General features: G+C 43.2%; 1 protein-coding gene across 2 annotated transcripts in view; it reads right to left on the bottom strand.

The window, feature by feature from the left end:
* The window catches only part of plpp3 (phospholipid phosphatase 3), a 71,467-nt gene extending 45,504 nt beyond the window's left edge, over nucleotides 1-25,963 (bottom strand). The window contains 1 exon segment of one of the 2 annotated variants that reach the window (NM_001292760.1): nucleotides 25,423-25,963. In NM_001292760.1, coding sequence (NP_001279689.1) covers nucleotides 25,423-25,549 — 127 coding nt within the window. In that variant the 5' untranslated portion in view covers nucleotides 25,550-25,963. 2 annotated transcript variants of the gene reach the window in all.
* Nucleotides 25,964-26,488: the final 525 nt, after the last annotated feature.

Below are 26,488 nucleotides of genomic sequence, written 5' to 3'. Positions count from 1 at the left end.
TACCGTCAGTGTGTGGGGAAAATCAAGAGAAATACCTACATCCAGTAGGGCTGCCCTTACCACATCAGTCTTACGAGGTATAGTTTCAATATTGTGCTCAAAATATCAGGCCAGGATGTCAGACCCCACTCTGCTCTGTGATTGAACAAAGACCTTCGATTGTGTTCAGCAGATCTGCGTCCACTTAAAAGGCCTATTTTAGTGTATTTGGGAGTCGTGGTGGAGGAGGAGGGGGGAGGCGGGTGGGCGGGTGGGGGGGGTGGGGAGAAGGAGGGTTGAAAGGGAAGTGCGAGAAGGAGAGGGGGAAACGGAGTGGTTTTTTTTTTAAAAAAAACGGTCAGTTTGATCAATTTGTAACGTTTCAAAGGAAAAATCAAAAGCCCGCAGAAGAAGTCAGCATTGTGTTGGAAAGGCTTTGAAACTTTAGCCCTTCGGATTTCAATACTTAGGAGCGCTCTAGAAAAACAGGGATCGGTTTTCGTCGACTGCCCTGAGGGGAAGCCAGGGGGGCAACCCTTTGTGCTGAACCTACTCTCATGTGGTGAGAGCAACTGAAGTGGCCTGTGTGTCTTGGAGTCTCAACCTTACTTACATCCATCCCAGCCCCCCCTTTTTTTTTTTACCCCTCAGGAAGAAAATAAACATATTTCAACTTTGTAGTTTCCCCCTTCAAAAAAACAACACAAGCCCCAGGACGTTCGAAACGACTAGCATTTCCCGTGCATAAAGCGGTGATTGAAAAACATTGCAGCCGCTGTAATTATGGCCCCTGCGCCGCTCTGTAGTCGCTATTCATCCTGTAAGATCAGGGAGCAGTGGGCTCCGTCTCCGTTGCCACCTGCAGAGCTATTCCCTCGCCAGCGTTGCCAATCCATCATTGCTTCTCAAAATCAAAGTCCTATTTTATTTGCTTGGATAGTATAGGAACCCGGGGATAACTCTACACAAATGTAACTTGTCTAACAGGACGGCCACCCCTATACACTCACACAAACACACGCACGCGCGCACACGCACACACACACACACACACATACATGCACACACACACATACACGCACACACACACACACACGCGCACATACACACCCGCACATGCACACACGCACGCTCACACACACACACACATATGCACATACATACACACATGCACATACACATACACGCACACATGCACATACACACACACACATAGACACACACACACACGCACATACACGCACACATGCACATACATGCACACATGCACGCGCACACACGCGCATATACCCACACACACGCACATACACGCACATGTACAGACGCACATACACACACGCACGCGCATTAGAATACTTAACTGCAAAGAATTAAACTTGAAACACATCATTAAGAACGCAGTGCGTTATAACGTGAGAAACGTCACGTGCAGGACATTGGCTTCGGAACTCGTGGGGAGATCCCGATCTCCATGATTTATTTTGATTGGCAAAGCAAGGAGCGGAGGTGGGGGATGAGGTTGAGGAAAACCCCTCTGAGGTTTACAATTTTTTTTTAAACGAAGCAAATAAAACAGGATTAGGCTGAAGAGATTCCAAGTTTCCCTCAAACTGACAAAGAAGGAATCCCTGTGACCAAAATAGCTGGTCCCTCTCCCGAATCTCTTCTGCCGCGTTTCACCCACAAAACACACAGTCACTCCACTTTACAGTATATCCTGCGAAGCGCTTTGAGACGTCTCGACGGAGTAATGAGGCGCTATATCATCATCAACAACAACAAATTACATTTACACGGCACACTTCACGTCGGGAGGACGTCCCAAGGTGCTGCCCAGTCAGGGATTTGGACCCGAGCAGGGGGTTGGGATCAGGAGGGTGGGGCGCAGGGAGGGTTGCAGTAGGAGGGTGACTGAAGGTATATGAAACGCAAGGATTATTATTATAATTCACCTTCGGTGCCAAGGCTGGAACGTAGAACGTTTCTCACAAAAGTAGGTGAAAGTTATCATTAGGAAGGAATTTAAACGCTGGGTTAAGGAGCTTCAGAAAGAACGTTCACATTTGCAAAATGGTAATAGCTCCATCACGTCTCCCCCCCGCCCACAAAAGGAGGCTGAGCTCTCATGTTAAACTGGTGGTGTTTATTATTACACTATAAACCGTCTGACTTCAAAAAGCAGATCGATTTTCGGAAGGTGCTGCACAGTGAGAAGTGCTTTGGGCAGTGGAACACCTTCTGCCCGGGCTCACACACGAGGGCCTGCCTGGCTTCCAGCTTTGAAAGCGATTCCCATCAATTCTATTCCGTAAAATAAATATGCAGTAAAAGCTGCTCGGCTCTGAAGTTTGCAGCTGCAAAAATACTGTACAGATGAGAGCCTGTAACTTGAAGAGCAGCTCAGAGACTGAGACTTTGCTTGATACGCCTGTAAGATTGCTCTGTCTGTCCTGTTGTTTCAGAGCGCACTAATTGCTTTTAAATTAAAAACGCTCGACTTGGCCGGTGCGAGAATGGGAACCATATTAAAAAGGTTCAGCCGGATCTCGGATTTCAAACTGACAGGAGTTAAAATGGAACATAACAACAGCCCGTTCAGGTGTACCTTAAAAATCCCAGGTCACTTCTTAGATGCAGGAGGGAGTTTCTGCCTGAGTTCGGGCCAGAAATATCCCAGATAAAACCTTTGTTCACTTCGAGGCAGTGGGGCAGCAGTTTATGTAGCTCGTTGCAAATTGACTGCTGTGTTTGCCTACAAAGGTACTACACAGGGTAACGATTCTCTGTGAAGCCCTTTGAGATGTTTACACATTGTAGGCGCAATATGTGGAGTCTTGTAGCTCAGTGGTTAGAGCACTCGCTTTGCAAGTGAGAGACCTGAGTTCAATTCCAGGCAGAGGGCGAAACCTTGGGCAAGTTTCCTTACTCCACACAGAGCCTAATAATAATCCCTCCAAAACCCAAAACAATAATAAATTGGTCATTTTCAATCTACGACTGTTTGTGGGACATTGCTGTGCGCAATTGGCTGCCGCGTTCGCCCACAAATATACAGTCAATTCACTTTACAGTGTGTTCTGTGAAGCGCTTTGGGATGTCCTCCCGACGTGAAAAGCGCTATATCAAATGCAAGGATTATTATTATTATTATTATTATTATAATATCAAGCGCAAGGGTTTGCTGTGCGCAATTGGCTGCCGTGTTCCGCCCTCAAAACACACCGTCAATTCACTTTACGGTGTATTCTGTGAAGCGCCATGAGACGTATATCAAATGCAAGGATTATTATATTATTATTATTACCATCTATTATTATCATGATATATGAATCGAGCAACCCGTCACTGTTGTCACGGGAGCTGCCTCACCAGAAGTATTTAATTCATCATTCCATGAATAAATCGCCCGCTCTCAGTGAGATTCCGACCTTGGAATAACTCTGGTGTGACACTCTTCATGTAAACTATCATGTAAAGACTCAGTTACATTACTGCCTTAAAACCACTCCCATGTATAAATTAGTCATATAAACCACAAGAAACCCGCAGTTAGATATGAGACCCCGGGCAGGGGGAAGGGCATAATATAAATGCAAGTCGTTGTTGTTGTTACGGTGTAGTAATCACTTCCGTGAATCCATTACACTGTCGAAAATGCCAATTTCATGCACCAATGACATCAGCTTCCCTGACCATTCGGTGGCCCTTTCAAATCACTGCTTCGTTGCAGAGCTGAGCCATTCATCACAGCTATGATTTTACTAAGTTCAGATTCTGCTGCCAGTACTTTGTTCTCCCCACTATCCCCCCACCCCGCGCACGCGCACGCACACACACCATCCTGGGATGTATTTCCGACGCGAAGGGCCCTATACGAGTGTAATTGTTTGACGTTGTTGTTGTGTCCCGTGTCCTGAAGGAACGTGAAGGAAAGGGGGGGCAGGGGGCTGGTTGTGGGGGGCGCGCGGGGGGGGGGGGGGGGAAAGAAATCTGCACCGTTGATGATCAATGGGCATTTCAATCAGCTACAGCTGCAGGCTGGTCGATGCAAACCCACTGCAAATAACAGCCTGGAGAAAAGTCCTTTGTCACACAGTAACAGGAGACGGCGCAAAGCTTCAGCTAATTCACCTAACACGAGAAGAGAAAGATAATCGCTCCCCCAGCCCCCTCTCCGATCCGCTCTGCTTTTCCTATTTGATGCCTTGATATACACTTCACCAGTAAAATAAGCCTAAATGTGTATGTGCGAGGAGGAGGAGGAGGAGGAGGAGGAGGAAAGGGGAAGGAGAGAGAGGGAGGGAAGATTGAGAGTGAGTTGCAATGGAGCCTGACGACAGCTGTAATATCTCGTTTGATAAAATCTGGCAGAAGTGTCGGTGTTGCAATAGCTCAGAGTTACATCGGAGGACAAAGATAGCTTTCTAGCTTCCTCTCCGAGTAAACTTCTTCTAATTTGTAACTACCGTGCGCTCGGTTAAACCCCGACAACAACAACAACAACAACAACAATAATAATGTGTTCCAAAAAAAAATGCGATCGCTCAATCCACGAGTGTTTGTGTTTGTGGGACGCTGCTGTGCGCAAACGGCTGCCGCGTTTCGCCCACAAAACACACGGTCACTCCACTTTACAGTATGTTCCGTGAAGCGCTATTGAGACGTCTCGAAGATGCGATAAGGCGCGATATCAAATGCAATTATTATATAAGTATAAATATATACATATATTTCTGTAAAGGAATTGGAACATGGGAAAACGCTCTATTATTATTTTCCCCAGGTTCCAATTCCTTTACAGAAATAAGACCAATATATGTTTATATAATTGCACCTTATCATGTCTTCAAGGCATTTGTGGTACGGATACAGATGAGCGACACTATACAACCCTCTCGCAGTCCAATTATGAACCGACAAGACGCGAGGAGACACGGGCTTCGAGCCAGTAAAAGGCTGATAAACGGACAATGAATGAGAGACGTTTCCAACTCCGGGACCTTTTACAATGAAAAAAAGGGACCAGAAATGTGCGGGTAAAAAAAAAAGATGCTGAAAAGGGTCACAGGCAAAAAAAAAATGCTAAAACGGGTCACAAAAATCCTCCGCCCCGTCCCCCCCCCCCACTGAGAGTTGGTGGTGGGGGGAACGTAGGGTTTTTCTATCATTGTGCTGCGATCTACAAAGAATCTACTGTTCAGTCTGTCCACTCAGCTGAGCTCCCGATGCCAGTCTACATTGTACCATTCACCATAGCACTTGGCCAAGTGCTCTGTGGTATGCCTGCCTCCACTCTCCACTGGATGTGATAGATAAAAGTCTCTTCTCAACAACAACCCCCTTTGTTTGTACTAATAATTGACGAAAGGAACACAAAAGCATCAGAAGAGGCAGAAACTCACAGAGTGCTGTCTGACCGCATGTGCTGCATGTGGAATTAAACACTCGCGACTCTTTCAGATTTACAGAGTAAAAACTCTTCGCCCGGCGCTTTATGTATCGAACGAACGCAGAGCGTGGAAACGATAGCAAATGACTACAAAGAGTCAGAAGCAGCAATTGTTAACATTTTTTAAAATAGAAACGCAACAGAAAACAACCTGTTAGCAATCAATCACTCTCTTGCCCCCCCCCTCCCTCTCCACATTAATTGGAGTATTTGTTTAAAGAGGTGACTTGTTCCATTTTCATACACTCTGTTATATCTGCTTCATAGGATTGACTGGATACAGGGAATAGAATAATAATAATAATAATCATCTTTACATTTGATATAGTTGCCTTTCATATCAGGAGGACGTCTCAAAGCGCTTCACAGGATTGACTGTAAACTACAGTGACCTTTTTTGTGGGCAAACACGGTATTAAAGACTGTTCCTTTGGAGGGATTTCCAGAGAGTTTAATAAAGACCACAATCCAAAGCTGAACTTGCTGTGTGTTTGTGACAGTCCGAGTTACTCTGTACAGCAGAGCTAAATACTACCTGAGCTCAATCCCCTGCACAGCTTGAACTGTCTGTCGTCCTGGAACAACGTAACGTTCCTCTCCACCCGATAAATAAAATAAATACAAACAAGCTGGGCTATTAATGAGGCCTGTCTCCACTAAACCCAGTCTTGTATGTTCTCTCTCTTTCACAATCCATTTGTCTTCTTCCATCTCCTCTCTCTCTATCTCACACACCTTCAGGTTCAGCTAATAAGGTACAACATGATACAACATGCTGTGATATAGTCAGTCGTTGGTGCTCATGCTGATAGTGAAATCTCTTACTGTGGTTTCAGAGCTTAAACTTGCCTTGCTAGAATTTACAGGGAAACCAGCACAAGCATGCCTGGTATTGACACTCTGCAAGCCTGCGTTCTCATTACGGAGACTCTACAATGGAAAGGGAATAAAAATATAATAATCCTTGCATTTCATAAATCCCGACGACGACGTGATAAGGCGCGATTTCGAAACCTAGGATTATTGAATTAACGCTGGTCATAAAGCAAATCATCTATGGGCTGTGTGCAAAGCTCACTGAGTGGGGAAATTAGAGATAAAAAGCTGCTGGTTAATTAGACTACAGAAGAGGGTGTTTGAAGGCAAAGGAGAGAAGTAACGAGGCAAAGAGATAATGAGCATTCTAGTGTAGTTAGCAAAGATTAACGTGTAGATATCACAGCTGATGGTGAGACACAGAGAGGTAGATAGACACAGAAACGTTAACAGTGGCTTTCTTCTTAAGGCCTATCTTTTGCTTTTAAAATAGACTTTATAACTTCAAGGGAAACTGTCCATTATGACAAAGTGTTTTCCACTGGGGAGGGGTGGAACAGCAGCCATGCATTAATTTGACCACAATGACCGCTGGAGGTACAATGATGCATTTCAACATGATTTATGTCACTCCGTCAAGTGCTTGAATTGGAGGCAAACCAAGAGGAATGATCGCTTTTCGACGCAGAATGTGCTCCTCTTTTAAGACGCACACACCGGGCGCTTTTTGAGAAGTCTGTCTGGCATTGTTTATTTATTTATTTATACTGTCGTTAGGTTTTAAGTTGTTTTTTCGTGGAGATTGCATGACCATAGTAAAGTGCAATTAGGAACAGTTTTCACATTTCGAAGGAAAAGTATGTTTAAAAAAGCGAGTCAAAAAAGGAATGTGTGTCTGTGGGTATATATCTGTGTGTATATATATTTGTGTGTGCGTGTGCGTGTGTGTAAACAGCTTTTGACGCTGTCAATGAGCTGACCCACAAAGGCCTTATAGGCTGTAGCTCAATGGTTAGAGCACTCGTTTTACAAGCGGGACGCTGCTGTGCGCAATCGGCTGCCGCGTTTCGCCCACAAAATACACAGTCAATTCACTTTACAGTATATTCTGCGAAGCGCTTTGAGACGCCTCAAAGACGTGATCAGGTGCTGTATCAAATGCAAGGATTATTATTATTCTTAATTCTACCAGTTCACTCTGCCCTCTGGCCTCTCGAATCCCGATTGCAACATGGCCGAGGAGGGGAGAGGTTTCATTTATTGGATCTTGCAACATATTGGGGGGGGGTGGGGGGGGTGGGGGGAGCTGGGGGGATCCCTATCCCTTCCAATAACAAACTGGAAAAGCCATCAGTCACCAGTTGAGCAGTTTAAAGTTTCCGAGGCCCAGTATCGAACATGACCCGTCCCATCCAGCGCTCCGCAACACAGAGAGGCAGATTACATGGGTCACTGGTCAGACTAACCTGCAGGATCCATCGGGAGCTCGGGCAATGAACATGAACACATGCTTCACCTCACAGCAAGTCAAACGCTGGGCCTGAAAGTGCTTTCGCTACCCTCCTGCTGCTTTTCTCCTGACCTCCCCATCCCTCCCCTGTTTCTTCCCCCCCCACTCCAACCCATCCCCAATTCACCGAAGCCAATTTCCCAGCGACCTCCCTGGTTCGCAGCATGTGCGAGCAGCAACCAGGTTCGCTCGGAGAACATTGACTTAGTGAGTTAGTTGTCCGTGTTGCACAGCTCCACTGAAAGCCTTGAATGCTCAGCAAACTGTACCCTACAGGCCAAGGGAGGGCAGTGGCGGGAATAGCAATTCCGTGATATGAACGACTTGCTGTACGTGATGATTTCTGAAGTACTTCAGTTGCAAAGGCGTTAAGAATTTAGGCTCGGAGGAAGGTCATTCAGCCCATCAGGGCTGTTCCGCCAGTCTGTTAAAAACACAGCGTATCTTTTGAAGGATTGTTGCCGAGGGAAAACTCCCTTTGCTTTTCACACAGTGTCGCGGGCGAGCTCTTTAATGTTCACCTGAACAGGCAGATTGGAAGCTCTGTTTAACATAGTTCTGATCCCATCTCCCAGTTTAGCTATTTTAATTTTCCGCCGTGAAGGGCGCTATGCAAGTATTATTTGTTGTTGTTGCTGTTGTTGTTGACGTATCTTTTAATCCCACCTCTCAACCTTTTGTCCGTGACTCTTTAATACCTTTAATTCCCAATAGGCCTGAGTTTGGCTCGGTCAGCCGCCCTCTCACCTCTGGGTCAGAGGGCTGTGGGTTCAAGCTCACGGTTTAGGCCAGTGTGTTGTCGGGGAAAACATTACATTGGCGGAGGTTTCGTCCTTTGAATGAACGATACGCTCAACCGAGCTCCCAGCTGCCTGTTCAGGTGGACGTTAAAGAATCCGCGACACTACGTGAAGAGCGACAATCCTTCAAATGAATAGTTCATTACCGTCCAGGTTGTGTGGGGTCACGCGTTACTTTGCGTAAGCTGGCTGCTGCAATTGCCTCCAAATACACGGCCACTAACTCAATTATTACTGTAAAGTGCTTCGAGACGTTTCAGCCTTATAGGCGCTATATCAAGTGCAAGGATTATTGCTAAGAGTCCCCCTAATTGCTTGGTGATCTATTGTTTTCTCTGTTACGAGCACTAGACAGTTATTTTCACGAGTCTCTCACAGGGCAATTAGATATCAGAGCTGTGAATGATGGCCTCCTCAATCTCTCGTTATCCTGTCAAACATCCCACCCAGAGTCAACAGCGGTCAAATGTCAGGGTCTCGGCAACACTAATCCCCTCTTGTGCGCGGGTTATCGTTTTTCCATTTGGGCCCTTTTATTGCTCGCTGTTCGGTTTGTCTCGCAGCTCAGTGTGGAATGCGGTACACAAGCAAAGTACAAGCTCAACTGCCCTGACCTCATCTCACCATTTCTGCAATAACTGGCCACAGTGGAGCCCCTGGCTGGCTGATTATGGCCACTTCTGTCAACACTCTCCTATTGGGGAGGCAGGCAGCCTTGTGGTAACAAATTAGATTGCGCTTAACAGGCAACAGGGGTCTGTTCTCATTACAGTTCGCGTAGAAGTCAATCAGACTGCAGGCAACCCTCCTCCCACAGCCACTGCTCCAATAGGTCAGGCATGCACCTTGGCTTTAGGAAGCAACAACAACAACAACAAGATTCCATTTATAAAGCGCCTTTCACGTCAGGAGGACGTCCCAAGGCGCTGCACAGTTGGGTCATGACCCGAGCAGGGGGGAAATGGTCAGGGTGAGGGAAGGGAGGGAGCAAGGAGGGGGGAAATGGTCAGGGTGAGGGGAGGGAAGGGAGGGAGCGAGGAGGGGGAAGAGAGTCGAGAGGGGAGCTGAAGGCACGGTCAAAGAGAAAGGTTTTGAGACCGGCCTTGAAGGAGGAAAGGGAGGAGGCGGCGAAGGCACTGGGGGATGGAGTTCCAGAGCCTGGGGGCTGAGAGGCTGAAGGCCCGACCACCGATGGTAGGGCGGTTGGGGCGGGGGACGTGGAGCAGACCAGAGCCAGAGGAACGGAGGGTACGGGCAGGTAGGTAGGGGGATAGTAGGTTGGAGAGGTAGGAGGGAGCAAGGCCGTGAATGGCCTTGTAGGTGAGGATGAGGATCTTGAAATCAAGCACATACCGATCCAGAAGCTTAGAAACAAGAGGAGGCCATTCAGCCCCTCGAGCCTGTTTCGCCATTCTATAAGATCGTGGCTGATCTGTACCTCCAATCCAATTCCCCGCCCTTGCCCCGTATCCCTTAATACCCTGACCTCACAAATCTCTATCCACCTCAGTAGTTTAGTTCAGACCAAAGTAGGATCTTTCTTGATTCACATTGTAGTGTAAAGGATAATAATTTATCCCCTCTCCCTCCAACCCCCAACACACACATATTTTCTTAACCCGATTGCAATACATTTTCTTAGTGGGCGATACTATAGGTTCACTCCGTCTCGGTCAGCACAGTCACTACACTTTACAACAAATCCTAGGCGGCACTTTGAGGTGCGGGTGATCCTATTACCAACTGAGAATCCGGTTGTTAGTCGATTGGCGGATCTCTTTTCCAGGCGTAAATAATCCTTCCCAAAAAATAATTCAGTCACTCAATCCACGACTGTGTGTGGGACGCTGCTGTGCACAATTGGCTGCTGCGTTTCCCCCACAAAACATACAGTCAATTCACTTTACAGTGTATCCTGTGAAGCGCTTTGGAGACGTCTCGAAGACGTGATAAGGCGCTGTATCAAATACAAGGATAAGTATTATTATTATAGATAAAGTAGAGTAACCACAGCACTGTTATTCACTTTGCAGAATCGGTAAAATCATAATTCGGGTTCAGTGACTAAAAGCCTTAGTTTCGGGTGTGAAAGTTGATTGGTGTGCCATGTCCTGTACAAATCCCCTTGCCTGGAACTGGGAGCTGGATCCTGTTTTAAGCAGTGAAATATGCCCAGAGAGAGAGGAAGGGCTTGGTTGTTCAGTCAATAAAGGCTGTCAACATGCAGTACCATGCTGACTATCAGACGTGCTTGCTTGTGCCAAAAGTTGGCTTTGGCACGCTGCCAACAGCCTGGAGTCCAGAGAGAAATCAGGGACTTGCACTGCACGTGAGAGCCAACGACTTAGCCACATTCAGAGGGAAAAGCCAACTTAGAATTGTAATAGATTCTCCAGTCAAATCCTACATATGGGGCGTATGATTATTATTGGGTAATAATGAACTTGAATGGTATAGAGTGTTTGTTTTACCACTTAGCTTGACCTGGTGGCAAATGAAATGTAGGTATGGATTCAAAATCAAAACCCCAGGGTTTTAGAAAGCAGTCACATATTGCTCCAGTGGAGTCCTGGGTTTGTAGCTAAGTCTGGAATACTGTATCACTGAGCGTTTGAGCGAGTAGTAAATTTACAGAACAGGCTCCCTGAGGCGATGAAAGCAGAAAGTGCTGTTTGTTTCAAGAACAAATTCTGCTAGAAAATAATATCTCGGGGATACAGCGTACAGTTTGGGACACGACATGTCAAGGGACTGCCAGGATGGTGGAAGGTGAACTAGATGGACCTTGGTCTTCTTTCGCTGAGCAAATTCTTATGTTCTGATGAATCGGGCTGCCCGGATTGGGAAGAGCTAGTTCTCAATCACAATAAAAAAAATCCACAGAGAAATCAGAGATTACAGTCATGTTTTTCTTCCTCTGACCTGAGTTACACTCCTCTATTCAACTATAACACTTGCTTGAACAACGCTGCACTAGATTACGCTGTTTTATTCTGAAACCATGCACCAGGATATACAGCATTCAACTAAAGCCAGATACTGTACTATGATGAGAAATCCAATACATTCCCCCTACAGAGTCTCAATAGCGTATTTAGATTCAATAGTGTTTCGCCCACAAAGCATACAGTCTCTACATTTTACAGTACATTCTGTGAAGCGCTTTGAGACGACTTCGACAACGTGATAAGTTGCTACATCAAATTTAAGGATTATTATATGTGAACACAAATATAAAGGACCGAATAAAATCCTTGGGATAAGGATCACATCTGGGCAAGTCCAGGAATGAGCAACCTTTCCCGGGCCACAATAACAGTGGTGAAAGATCGGGTGTCAAAGCCTGACCCGCTGCCTGGCTCAGAGAGCACACAGCTCCAAGCAGAAGTGATGGACTGATTAACATTTTGAACAATAGGCAGCAATTATTTTGAACACTAGGAAAAATAGGAACAATCTAATCAATTATTTTTAAACCAGGCTCAAATCATAAATTTCGCTTACTATTTTGTATTCTGTGAACGGTTTGCAAAAAAAAATGGAATGTAAATTTGAGTCAAAAGTGGCTCAGTAAAGTTACAATAGAATAATAATCCTTACATTTGATGTAGCGCCTTATTACCTCTTTGAGACGTCTCAAAGTGCTTCACAGAATATACTGTAAAGTGCAGTGACTGTATATTTTTGGAGTCCTGTAGCTCAGTGGTTAGAGCACTCGCTTTGCAAGTGAGAGACCTGAGTTTAATTCCAGGCAGAGGGCGAAACCTTGGGCAAGTTTCCTTACTCCACACAGAGCCTAATAATAATCCCTCCAAAACCAAAAAGAATAATAAATTGGTCATTTTCAATCCGTGACTGTTTGTGGGACATTGCTGTGCGCAATTGGCTGCCGCGTTCACCCACAAATATACAGTCAATTCACTTCACAGTGTGTTCTGTGAAGCGCTTTGGGACGTCCTCCCGACGTGAAAAGCGCTATATCAAATGCAAGGATTATTATTATTATTTTCTAGGCAAAAGACGGCAGCCAATTTAATTGCACGCAGCAGTGTCCCATAAACAGTCGTGGATTGAGTGACCAAATTATTATTAAGTAGCACAGTGGATGCAGACCAAACTGTGTATGTATGTATGTATGTATGTATATATATATATACCTCAGAACATGAACCTGGGGTGAATAACGTGTACTTAGGAAGGGCGAAATAAGCAACCATTAAAACATTCTCGAGCAAATTTTTACTGGGGCCTGGCAGCTGGCGAAGTTAAAAAAAAAAATTATATATAAGTGAACATTCTTGCACCCGTGCTGTGCCTCAAATGGTCCCAGTCGGTCAGCTACAAGCTAACCTGAACTCTTGCATATTTTTCTAAAAGAACGGTTCAGTGAATGGGGTCTTTGTTTACACACTCTCCCTCTCTCTCCATAGCCATATCCTGCCTTTAAACCCCTCACCCTTTCTAATAGTGAAAACCCTTTTTCAAGATGTAACCAAGCAACAGGTTTTCTGACACATTTCGATCTCTCGCTCAACCGGTCCTGATTTTTGTGGGCTCTCGTTTCGATGTTTTTTAATTGCGAAACCCGCAGGTATTCCTTGCACATTAATTGTTAGTAGATAGGCCGGGGATTATTCAGATCGGATTGATTGTAATGAAGCCGAACGTGTGGGTTCAAAAGCCTTGCCAAGTCAAACAGAAATTTCAAATATATATATATATATAATGCCGTCAATTAATAATGGTCTTTAGAAGTCACAGCTCCAGCCAGGTGTGGGTTTCAATCACCCGTGTCCTCTCTGAGATACGTCCATTTTAATTTGGTTTGGAAACTGGGCACTTCAGTTGCCTTAATTACCATTCAAGCGCTTTGGGACGTCCTCCCGACGTGAAAAGCGCTATATCAAATGCAAGGATTATTATATTATTATTATTATATTCATTCATAAGTCGAACCGTACGCACTCTATCATGTGCATTTGTTCTACCCTCTTTGCAGTGGGTCAATGTGCCTTGAATGTTGCCCGTTTCTTGCTAAAGCACTTTCTGCAGTGAATCTGATATGAATCACTCAACATGAATCATCCCAACCTGCATCTATTTCGCCCACAAGCTATACAGTCAATTCATTTTACAGTATGTTCGGTGAAGCACTTTGAGGCATCTTGAAGACTTGATAAGGCGCTATATCAAATGCAAGGATAATTATATTATTATTTCAATAGGATTCAAAAGGAAATCTTCAATCAGGTACATCTCGAAGGTCCTGCAATGTAAAGCCAACATTGATGTTTTTTTACAGCATCTTGTCCTACACTACTTGGAATAATTACCATCTGTAGCCCTGTTGTGACCCTGGGCTCAGTAAACACTGACCTGTTTCACCCCACCATGTGCTACTGTAGTGCCATTACATTCATAGCACCAGCACTACTGCACAGAAGTACTCTGCTTCAGGTTCAGTGCAGTGACGATAGAGATAGCCGGCAGTTGAGAGTCTGTGTTCGTTTCGATGTCACCTAAGACTAATTCAGGTGATGGATTTCAGCAAAAAATGGAAAGTTAAAAATTGGAGAGCGTCTCCTCAAACTCTACTCAGATTTGTGCTTCGAAAAACTAAGACCATAAGGACGCCAACCAGTGTTTGATCAATACAGTATTATGCCCCTTTTAACGAGAAGCTTTTCTTTCGCCCTGCATAAGCAGTTGGTTCATTCTAAGAATTTTTACTCCACAAAGTGCACTGCTGCCAGTGCCAAGACCATTCTCAGCCTGGCCTTTGCTGGGGATAAACAGCTCCTGCTGGAGTTTTTCAAGCTACACCAAGTACAGGGTATACAGAACAAAACCACCGTGGGAATAGGCTCTCGCACAATATAGAAATTGGAAGAGAAAACGTTGGAATCCTTTGAACTTTTCAATACTCCTGCTAACATTGGGAAGAGGGATGCCATACACACACACACACACACACACACAAAGTTTCTAATCATTGTTCTAGGCAATTATAGCTTGGTCAAAATGACTGTAATTCTCAATGTGCGCAGAGCAGCACTTTGTGGTAACGCTACATGTGAAAACTCGTTCAAAATAGACGTAATCCTCGAGAAACTGGCTGACATGTCTCAAAGAGCCGTTGAAACCAAATAAGGTCCCAGCGATGGAAACTATCCATCGGTCAGAGAAAAAAAAAGTTAATCTTTTTTTTTGCTTTCCTGGAAAGAGACATGGCGGAAGGAATGAGTGACAGTTAATGAAACCGCATTGGTTCCCATTGGGCAAGGGCAAACCCTATGTCTGAAAAGCATAGGAAAGACTGCGGTCACTATAGCCAGAGCAGAACATCATCGGTGCTATTCTTTCTCCCCCCCACCCACCACTATCCCCCACCCAAAAAAGGGCCCTGCAAACAAAACAGAAAACAGTCATCATGGCGGTTCTCAATGTAGGACAAAACAATGAATAGTTCTACAGTTATATGTCAAACCACCTGCATGGAGCTTTCTGCACTGTGACGCTGTGAAGGTTGACACCAGAATGTCAGCCCATTAGTAAGTGAATATTGCTGGATTGGCTCGCAGTGGAAACAGTGAAAGCTAAGAATATAGCAATCAACTCGTTTCTCGACTCGTTTACCCATTCTGTAAATGGCTGAACATCAAATACTGCAAAAAAAGATTTGGCCACCTTCCACAACCTCTGCTTTACCTCTTTAGATGGAAAGCGATTCTACAGTGAAATTCCAGCCTCCTGTTCCTGGTGCTGCCAGATACATGGTGAAGTACCATTCAGTGGGTTATTCTGTTCCGAGCAAATCTTTTAATGTGTGATTGAGGAATGTGAAATCCCACTAAAAAGCACACAGTGAAAGATTCACTGGATTTAGGGATTGGAGCAGAATAAAACGCACAGCATCATTGAAATATAAAGGATATCAAGTGTTAGCACAATGGGCACACATCCATTGAGTGAAGTTCCTTTGCTGTCGGCAATCAAAGTTAAAAGATGGTTGAAGTATCCCTCGTATGTCCAGTTGTGTTACCTTCCAATGTTACCGAGAAGATTGATGAACAGAGAGAATTTTCACCAACACATTTTCTGCAGAACAACCCGTCCATCATGGTGGAATCACACTCCCTCTCCTCACCTCTCACACACGCTCACCTCTTAATGGTTATTAAGTTTGCCCAGCTCCATTAACTTATCAGCAACTTTCTAGGGATTTTTGATGTATGTGCAGATTTTGATAGTAATCTAAATTTACTGCTCTTAACAGTGCGAGCTGAAAACAATGGCATATTATACGGAACCGGGCAGTTAAGGAACGGCGTCTCTTCAGAAATGGAGTTTGGATAGTAATATACATGTTAGAAGGGAATTGTGGCCCTGCTCAGATTTGTCTGGAAGTTTTATTGGAGAAACCGGATCTCTCTCTCCCCACATCCAGAACAACGTTAGTCAGTTTTCATTCATAATCTTCAGGTTCTCAAGTACTGTGTAATTAAAGATCAGATTGGTCGCAAAAGAGATCTCTTACGAGCAAGACAATGTACTCACACCAATCCCATTAAGCGGAGCCTAAAAGTATATCACCACAATAGGCATTATCTCTGTAAACAATGGTCGGCTATTCAGGGATAAGGTTACATTCTTTGGCAATGGATATGTAGAGGGCTGAACAGTAATGATTACCCTACTCCTGATGATCACCCTCCAATAGAAGTATAGAGATTGTGAACTTTAAATAAATTACTAACCTAAAAAAAATTAACAGAGGTTAACACGTCAGCCCCCAAACCAGATAAGGCACATTTTTGCCATGGCTGTGTATAGATAAAAAGGATATTGGTAATTTCTTCCCTCTCTGTCCAATTCACAGAAAGCACACATAGAGCAATTATGTGAAAGTGATAAGTTGTTCACTGAAGAAATACGACAACACCAATTTGTATTTACGTAGTGCCCTTTAATGTCGGGTGGTGTTTCAGAATACAGTTTAAATTTAGCACACCCCCCACCCCATCTCCGTGGTGTTTGGATTTTTATATATTGTTGCTGTCAAGCCCACAGCAAACCAACGGGTTTAATTCTGTCTGGGAGACGAGCTTTAAAAAGCCCCCACTTGACCTGACGGCATTGAGTCAGCATTGAATTGAAACTCCGAGACCCACAGACCTCCCCACCAAACACTGATTGTTCCTCGAGATGGATAAGAAAAATAAGAGGAGGATCAGCAGCAGTTTGATGTTTCACACAGAGGCCACACAATGAACTTCCCAAAAAGCTTGGCATCTCACACCCGGCGAGCTCCATGCTGCAGGTTTGAACTGATGTATCACTTATTACTCAGAGCATCACACCAACTGGTATCCTGGATCCAATCCAAATTACCCACAGACAAGCAGAGGGAGACAAAAATAGGATTCTCTAGCAATCAAGCATCGATTTATCAAATCCATAATGTAAATGGTACTCTTGCCAACCTCCAGGAACTCTGAGACGCGAGGACTCTATACAGAAAGGCAAGTTTTGTTGTTGTTGTCGTTTCTGCTGTGTGGCCTGGGTTTGAATGATGTTAATATGCATTTATATTAACTGTTTATTTTCTATTAGGACCACTTCCTCCCTCTTCTTGAAACCTACCGCAAGCCACTTTGAGATGTTTTGATGTTTCAGGGGCTGTGTCGAATGCAAGGATTACTAACTAACTACCACATGCAGATAAGCACAAAACTATTCAAAGTAACCGTTCACTGGGGACTGGAGTTGCACCGCATAGATTTGCAGATACATTAACGCTAGCCTTGATTCCGTCACCTGTGCAAGTCACCAACGACTGAATAAATACATACAGCCCTGTGGTCCAAGTTAAACTTTAGTGAAGCACCTATGCAGTATATTCAGTGAAGCACTTTGATATGTCTCAAAGACATGATAAGGCTCTACATCAAATGCAAAGATTATTATTATTATTATTATGCTGACCAATTTGCGAAGAGTGGTGGGAGGGCCATATAGACTGCTCAGCCAATAAAAATGAGCAGTCATTTTGAAATGAGTAGTATCTTGAAAATCACTCTAAGAAACTGACTGTCAAAGGCACTGTCGTGAATGCTGAAAAGATGGTTTAGTAATTTGATCTGATAGACCAAGTGGTCCATCACTCACAAACCCCATAACTAGCGGCAGATCCACTCTCCCCATTTATCCATTTATATACTGCAGCCAAACATGGGAAAGGAGCAGAGAATAATGTCTGCACTGGAAGGGTTTCTGATCTGGTCAAACGTAAACATTAACAATATATTGAAATAAAAACAAAAGTCGCTGGGAAAGGTCATCGACTTGAAACGTTAATTCACTTTACTTTCATCTCTCCGTAGATGCTGCCTGACCTGCTGAGTGTTCCCAGACACTTCTGCTTTTATTTCTGATTTCCAGCATCTGCAGTATTTTGCCTTTTGTTTAAAAGTGTACTAATTGGCAGCAAAAAACGTAGTAAATCTAGCCCAAAATAATATTTTACTAATGGGCAGAGCAAGCAAGGAACACAGAGAATGTCAAAAATATCAGGCGTTTGGGCATAATTGAAATTGACACGAGAGGCAGTCCTAATTACACAGGAAACCTACACTTCGGTTCTCATAAAAACATAATTATTTGTAACAGTCTGCAAAGGCCTAGTTGTGCGTTTGGCATCTTTAAACACCTCTACTCACAAATATCTAATCATCTCACAAACAAGCCTGACTTTTTTTTTTAAAAAAAGCAGTCGAAATTAAGAACCATTCTTGGCCAAGACTGCGGATATTTGTTGGAAACATAGCAGATTTTTTAAAAAAACATTTAGTACCTTTACATGGTAGGAAAGATTATCTGGGGCCTTCCAGTGATTCAGATCTTTGTGCAGAAAGTTCTTTTGCCAATAGCTGAAGCTCCATGGATTTCCTGATTGGTACTGAATGGATGCTACCCACTGACGATAGAAAGCCTCACTCCAAGGTCTGCCTGGGACCTGCTGTATTTATACTGTTCCAGAACACAGACCTTTGAGAATAAGCTGTACCAACTTGGGAGAAAGGTGACATTGCATTGATTCCAGATCATGGTATGCCATCCCAAGCTTCAAGCCATCCACTAAAAAGACAAGTGGGCAAAGTCCTCTTAAGCCTCTGCCATTGCCCGCTCTGTAATTGGGGAAGGAGTTGGGTGAAAGGTACCTGGGTTGTCTCTCTCTCTCTCTGATTTAAGTGGCTGACCTATTTGGCACATCCTCCTGAAATCAAGGCTTTGAGTCAGATATTGGCATGAATTATTCTCTAACTGGATTCGCAAATTGTAACTCGTGACAGTAAGCGAATGAAAGTCACGCTGATCAGGTTTAAACCTCGTGGTCCGGGAATCATTCAAACTTCATCCTCCAGTATTTACAGAATCTTCTCTGCTTCTTAATGACCAGGATTCTCTTTTGTCTCTGTGCCATTGAGACGCGATGTAGAATAGTAAAGAAATCATAAAGGTGGAATCAATAGGGATGTTTCAAAGGGAGATAGACAAGTTCAATGGGCAATGGAGGTACTGAGGAGCATGGTGAAAGGGCAAGACATTGGGTTAAAAAGATCTCCTGATAAAGTGGTGGAACGGGCTCGATAGGCTGAATGGCCTCCTCCTGTATCTCTGTTTACTACACTCCTATGAGCACTGCCTCATGTAATTAATTAAGCTCCTGTCCTTTGGTTACAAACACACAGCCAAGCGAGCATATCAACATTATCTTTGAGACGTCTAGAAGACGTGAAAAGCGCCATATCAAATGCAAGGATTATTATTATTATTATTATTATTATTATTATCTGTAAAGTTAAGATCTCAATCATGAAATACGACTCCATAATAATGGGAGTTCTTTCAGAACCAAGCAATTTAAATTCCATCCAGAGAGCAACAATCCCCCATTAAGATTTTTATGTACGTGTGAGTATGTGTCCCTGTGTCTTAGCCTCGTCTCATCCCTTTTGAAATTCCACCCGGACAGGTCGAAAACAGTGACAGAAGCAGATTTTGTGGGTATTGATTTACACCCAGATCTCTTCCACGAGATAGGTTTTAGCTTGGAGATTTGATGCAGTTGGCTTCGCTATATTTTTAACTAGTCCTTCAAATTCTATCGAACAGTTTCTGCCATAAAACAAGGCAAACAATTACTCGCCAATTAGCTCTGAGTACCACGGAAATAGGCTGAGCAATAAAGTTTCACATTTCAGAGCTAGACTGGCTGCACTTCACTGCAAGCACGACTTCATTGACTAAAAACCACCCTTGCAAAGCCTCTTGAAAATAATTCCAGATGTCACTCAGGGAGATTAGACCACTGGCCATGTGGAATCTGAGACATTTCACCCCAGACTCCATCCCTTCCCCCACCCTCCCCATCCCCTCCCCCTTAACAAAAGAAAATAGAAATTGTGCGTTTACTACTTTGGAAATTACATTTACATTACATGTACATTTAGCCTCCGTATGAATTACGAGATGTAATAAAGACAAATATGTTTTTAATATCAGTTAGCAAGGAATGGTTAACAAAAGTCTCTAAAAATCTACTGCATTTTATACTAGGGATTCATCATATTCTTTTGCTTGCTTCAATAGCATTTTATATACAAACAAACCACGAAAGAACTCCAAAAATCATTTTGGAGACATTTTGCATTTGATAGAAAAGGGGAGGCACAACATTAACCCTCTCCCACTAATGGAAATACCATTAAAAGCATTTTATCAGAGCACAACTCAAAGCACTTTACAAAGTTCTTGAGTAGTTATTGTAAAGTGTAGTGATTATGTGTATCTAAGCAAACCCAGCAGCCAGTTTTGCACACAGCAATGTTTCCACAACAGCCAGGAGGTGAAAGACCAATTTAACTGGGCGATTGTTAGCTTGGAGAAATTCCCTGCTCATTTTAAATAGCATCATGGGATCTTTAACATCCACCTGAACAGGCAGACAGGACCTCAGTTTAACGTCTCTCCCAAAGGCAGCCCTCCAACAATGCAGCGTTACCCCAGTGTTAGCCTATGAGCTCAAGGTCCGAACACCAGGCTTGAACCCACAGCCTTCTGATTCAAAGGCCAGATTGCTAAATAAAACCATAAGAAGTGCAATAATAGTTTCAGTACGGTTAGCCCAATTTTACTTTTGTCAACATACACTTGGTCATGTTAAGAGGCATTCACATTAAGACCTAATTTATAGTCAGCCTTTGCCTTAAATGTGGTGTCAGTATCACGGTTTGTAATACGCACATCAGTTTCCTTAATGATTTAATGAAAAAGGTCGGGGAGCAGGGTGTTTAAGAAAACAAATCACTGGTGTTTCCGACTCAGATAACTTTACTTTTTTTGCCAGTTGAGTAATTCTGAGCCCATCATTTAGTGAGCCACCAGGGGTGAGCTGGTGTCTGGCTTATGTGAGTTCAAAACTAGATTGAGAAACCAAATTAGAAAAAGGAATCTTTACATTCGGCTGCTGCGTTTCGTCCACAAAATGCAGTCAATCCACTTTACAATATATCCTGTGAAGCACTTTGATACGTCTTGAAGACATGATAAGGCACTATATCAAACATAAGGATTATTATTATTATTACACCATCTTAGTTGGTGTTGAAGTGATTTGAGACATTCATCCAATGCGAAAGGCACTGTTTAAGTGCACGAGATGGAAAGCTGCCACCTTCTTTACTTTTTCCATGAGTTTCTTCTTCATGCACTGGGATCCCTGGTTCCTCGTGAGTGAGGTGTTTGAGAGAATTCCCTTTCTGAAGACGTCATGTCATTTGAAGGAGTCGAGAAGATGTTTGAGGCCCTCTAGTCACACCTCAAGTAGAATAGCTAGTCTAGAGCTGTCACTGACACGACTCCTTCTGTCTAACCTCAACCCCACGACTGTCTGCACAACAGCCTTCTGTACTTTAGTCTACCTTACTTGCTGTCTCCTTCAGGACTATCAGATTGGCCCACCAATCAAAGGCTACAATAGCAAGAAGTTGAAGTAAATTCATGTGATTTCATGTCTGTGTACGTGTCCTCTGCTTCCCATATTATGTTCATAAAAACAGCTTGCGTTTCAGAAAGCATTCGCGGGGTCTGATAAAGTTCACTTAACGGGTGTCCTGAATGCCTTAATTGAAAAAATATGCTGCTGCAATTTATCAGAACAGTGATTGATTCTCAGTAAACGGATACCATACAAATGCAATATGAAAGTGCTTGACATAAGGCGATCAATGGCCTCAAGAGTAATGGAGACTCTTAAACTAATGGACTATCCACCAGTTTTAGGGACAGAGTACTAAACGATAAGCAGTATTCTTGTAGATCTTGGAGAGGATGCAATGTTCTTCCACTTGGTCTACAGAAGGAATGCTCTTGTGATTTAAATGGTCAAACCAACCTCAAAGGACATATCAATAGAGGGCCCGCCATCCAGCCTAGCTTTCATCAAGCAGGTTATTATCAGAAAGATAACATGTCCTGACCAATCTGTTATTTTTCAACAGCAACAATGATGTTGTACAGTGTTACTTTAACAGCTGCATTACCTTTAACCCCGTTTCCCCCTCTCATTTCCCCCCATTCTCTTCTCAGAATAATCTCTCAAATTAATAATCAGTATGTGTATCAAAACAATAAAAACGATAAACAGAATGGGTGCCCATTATAGGACACTCACAGCGACTCTCCCTGAACTGAAATAATTATTTTGAATATTCATCTCGCTTTCTTAGGAAGCCTTATTGTGAAATATTGAGTAACACGGTATCTTCTCAAGGAATCCAGAGTAAAACAGCACAGTGAGGCATCAGTTCAGTTCCTGTATATACACAGGGAAATCCTCCTATTGTAGGTGCTCTTTATGTGGTTAAAAGTGAGAGAAGGAGGGTTTCTCTGCCAGAAAAAGAGCCCAATGGAGTGAGCTGTTGTGACAAGAAATTAGAACAGGCTTACTTGCGATCAGCTATTCTAATACCCATTTCAACAGGGAGTCAGTTTTTCAGACAGACAGATGCTCTTTTGAAGAGTGCATTGTTTTGGAGAAAAAAGTGGTGGGAGGAAATCGCAAATATTGATGGGATCTGCTGTTGACTTGACTCAGAAGAAGAACAAGTGGATTTGAAATATTTTTTAAAAAACAATGATTCATTGATGGATTGGGTTAAGACAGTTATGTGTATTACACTTAATGATGTAGGCTTTAGTAAAACTCATTAATACCTTCCCAAAGTGTCTATTAGGGCACGAAAACATATGCCCCCGATTGATACACACAAACAAAACTTAAATAAGTTTCAGTTTGCAATCAATCAAAAGCCGGGGAAACTTTGTTGGTTTTAATAACTAATGGCACTAATTTTCGTCCCCCCCAATCACACTGATTTAATACAACACATTGACTGGAACCTGTGTCACTGGGTTATCTGGACTTAACAGAGTTAATATGTAAACAAGATCTTGGGCTTTTTGCATTCTCAACATCTAATGAAACATATCGTCCAAACACTGTCAAAACACAAACTGGGGATGGTAGCCTCCAGGCTCTTGTTTAGATTAGAGGTGCCTTGGAATCCCATCGCTCTATGTGCTAAGTGGTCAGGATTGGCAGAGATGCTGTTTAATACCAGATCTGTAACAGGAATGGCTTCACAAGTGCTACATTAGGGAAGGGTAGTGGTGGGGTAGGGAGGGGGTTATGGTAAGTAGAGTAAGGAGAGGAATTGTGAGTTGGCCAAACAGAAATTTACTAATAGCAGATGTGTACATATGTGATTTTAAGGCAAGGGGTTTTAGCGGGGTACTTACAAGTAATATCTTACAATCCAGTGATCCTATTTGTTGGATAACAAATAATAATTCCCACGAGAGTCTGGATTTAAATGGTTTACTTTATCCGCAGTAAAACCAGTGCTGTCTATGATTGTACAGTGTTTAAAAATTCAAAGCCATTCCAGGCACATTCCAACACAGCCGCATATTACCAAACAGGTGGCGCCTGAGCATTTGGGTACTCTACTGGGATAGCGGGGGCTTCGGTGCAGGTTAAAGCCCTCAGCTATCACCTTGAGTTGTAACATCTCCTTCTTCCCCCACTCCCACCCAGCACGGAACCTGCCCGATCCGAGGCATTGACATGTTCATAGAGCTGTTTAAAGGTTCGTGCTGACAGCCCTGTAACCCTTTACCTGCCAAATATCATGTGCCGATTCCTAAATCTATATCGAGTTTAGCCATCCGATTCCCTCGGCAGAACCGACCGTCTGGATTGTCTCTTAACGGGACGTGATAAAGAGACATGATATCAAGCACTCTGAATAAGCAGCGTAATAATTGGCGCTCATATTTGTACACATGGTACAACAACAACAACAACTTGCATTTATATAGCACCCTTCACGTGGGCGGGGTAACTTCCCGGAGCGCTTGACAGTGGCGGAGTTTGATGCCCAGTCAGGGGGAGAGGGAGAGGTGACCGTAAGCACGATCAAAAAGGAAGGTGTTTAGGCAGGATTTGAAAGGGGGTGAGGGGGGTGGGGGGGGGAAGAAGGGGGGCAAGGCGGAGGGATTGAGGGAGAGAGTTCCAGGGTTTCGGGGTGTAGTGGTTGGTACAGAATGGTATCAGGTGCAATGCCCTATCACTTTGTCCCCTCAAATATTCATTCTAAATCCTACCATTTATTATAAACCTACTGGGACTAATGTTGCTTCCACTAATCGATGGCTGTGCATACTGAATTATTAAAATGTTTGAAGAAAATATGGCTCATTCTTAAAAGGCTAAAGGTTGGATCAATGAACACACTTGTGAAATCTTAGCTGTTAAAAGGCTGTACCTCCCTACCTGTTCATTCCCTATTTACTATACATTGAATTAAAGTATGAAATATTTACAAGTAGTATTTAAAGATTTATTATGTATGTGTAACAAAGTTTCTTTCAACTTGTAAACATTTATACAAGTTTTTCTGGGGGTGCTAATTGCTTAAAAATAATAATAGTAATAATTGGTCACTCAATCCACGACTGTTTGTGGGGACACTGCTGTTCGCAATTGGCCGCTGTGTTTCGTCCCCAAAATATACAGTCAATTCACTTAACAGTATATCCTACGAAGTGCTTTGAGACATCTTGAGGACGTGATAAGGCGCTGTATCAAATGCAAGGATTATTAATTTTTTTATTGTTATACACTACAGGTAAAGGTCGAATGAGCCTTGCTGACATCTGATTCTGGGTTAGGATATTGCATTGCATCGTTTAAATTCAGGAGTGACCTGAATAAAACAAGGACAAATCGAGGTAATAAATACACTGTAAACCAATAGACTTGCACAACACTGTGCAAACTTTGATCGCAAAGTGCACAGCACACTCAGAGATTAAACTAATTATTGTTTTCTGAACTCCAGTGGCTGATGATTTCATATCCAGCTGCCTCAACTTGTTTAATTTCCCAGTGAATATGTATCCTTATGCTCAGTGAGTTGTGAGCAAACGTATCCTTCATATGTGTGTGTAAAAAAACCCAACCATAGTTATGTAACTGTCCTATTAATAAAACACCAGTTGCTTTATGCTTTGGGAAGACGTGACCAGATGAATCTTGTTTGGATCTTTTAAAATATAATTATTTTATGTATATAAATATATATAGATATATGTAATAAAGTTTGCTCCTGTGCTTTGTATTTGAACAGTGACAATTCCTATTGCCTTGTCCCTCTGACAAGATGTAAACACTACACACACACACACACACACACACAGATGCACACAGCATGCAATTATTACTCTTTGGAAGATGTACTCACCAAGTATTAGACAAAAGAGATCCAGGCAGATCAACATAACTTTCTTGTGATCCTTGTTATTCAGAGTTGGAGTCCCACCATTTCTGTTGTCAGCAGGCATTGCTTTATCGTATTTGTAGTTCTGCATCTGTAGAAACTGCTGTAAAATCCCTAGTCGAAATGCAACTGAAAACCTGGAGTTTCCCTTTTACTTTTTTGCTCTACTTTTTTTCTGGCAGCTTTTTTTCTTTCCTTGAACAACTTCAGCACAAAGTTAGTTTTAAGTTAGTGAGTTCCTTTCTCTTTCTCTCCCTCTCTTTCTTTTCCTTCTTTCTCTGTCTAAACAGTTGGTGTGGGGTGGGGGGGGGGGTGGGGGGGGGAGCACTCGTGGTCAGTCAGCACTGGAACAAGTAAACTTAGCAAATGTTGGTAGTAATAAACTTGTGCTTTTCCTTTGGATCTGCAGAATGAATGAGAGAGAGAGAGAGAGAGGGAGAGATCTGACTTGAAAAGAGGGAGGGAGGGAGGGAAGGAGAAAGGGTAGAGAGAGAAATCCTGTTCACAACACTCAACTCAACGCAGCACTGAAGTGATGTGATGAATGCAGTTCCTCTCCTCTCCTCACTGTGTTTGCAAAGTCTTTGGGCTCCTGTTTTATCCCTGAACTCCTCTCCAGCATAAGTAACCCACTTGGATCTGTTGCCAGTGAGTCTCAGCCCCTTTTTTTTCTCCTGACGATGCTGATTGCAGATTTCTGAGAATTTAGAGGCTTAGAGTGCCTCCAGTGTTCATTGGGGAAAAATCGTTTTTAAAGCTTTGATTTGACTTACATTTTTTTTTCCACATTTAAAAAAAAACACTATAGCTCTGTGTTACTAAATCAAATCTCACCCGAAAGGTGAAGGTTTTAAATTTTAATTGCCGTAAAGGGTATATCGTGAAACCCCAGGCTTAAGAGGCATTAATTGGCTGCTGTGTTTCACCCACAAAATATACAGTCACTCCATTTCGCAGTATATTCCGTGAAGCGGTTTGAGACGTCTCGAAGATGTGATAAGGCGCGGTATCAAATCCAAGGATTAGTATT

The sequence above is a fragment of the Callorhinchus milii genome, unplaced genomic scaffold, assembly GCF_018977255.1.
Source record: "Callorhinchus milii isolate IMCB2004 unplaced genomic scaffold, IMCB_Cmil_1.0 Scaffold5, whole genome shotgun sequence".
NCBI lineage: Eukaryota > Metazoa > Chordata > Chondrichthyes > Chimaeriformes > Callorhinchidae > Callorhinchus > Callorhinchus milii.
This window is presented reverse-complemented; position numbering and strand designations above follow the sequence as displayed.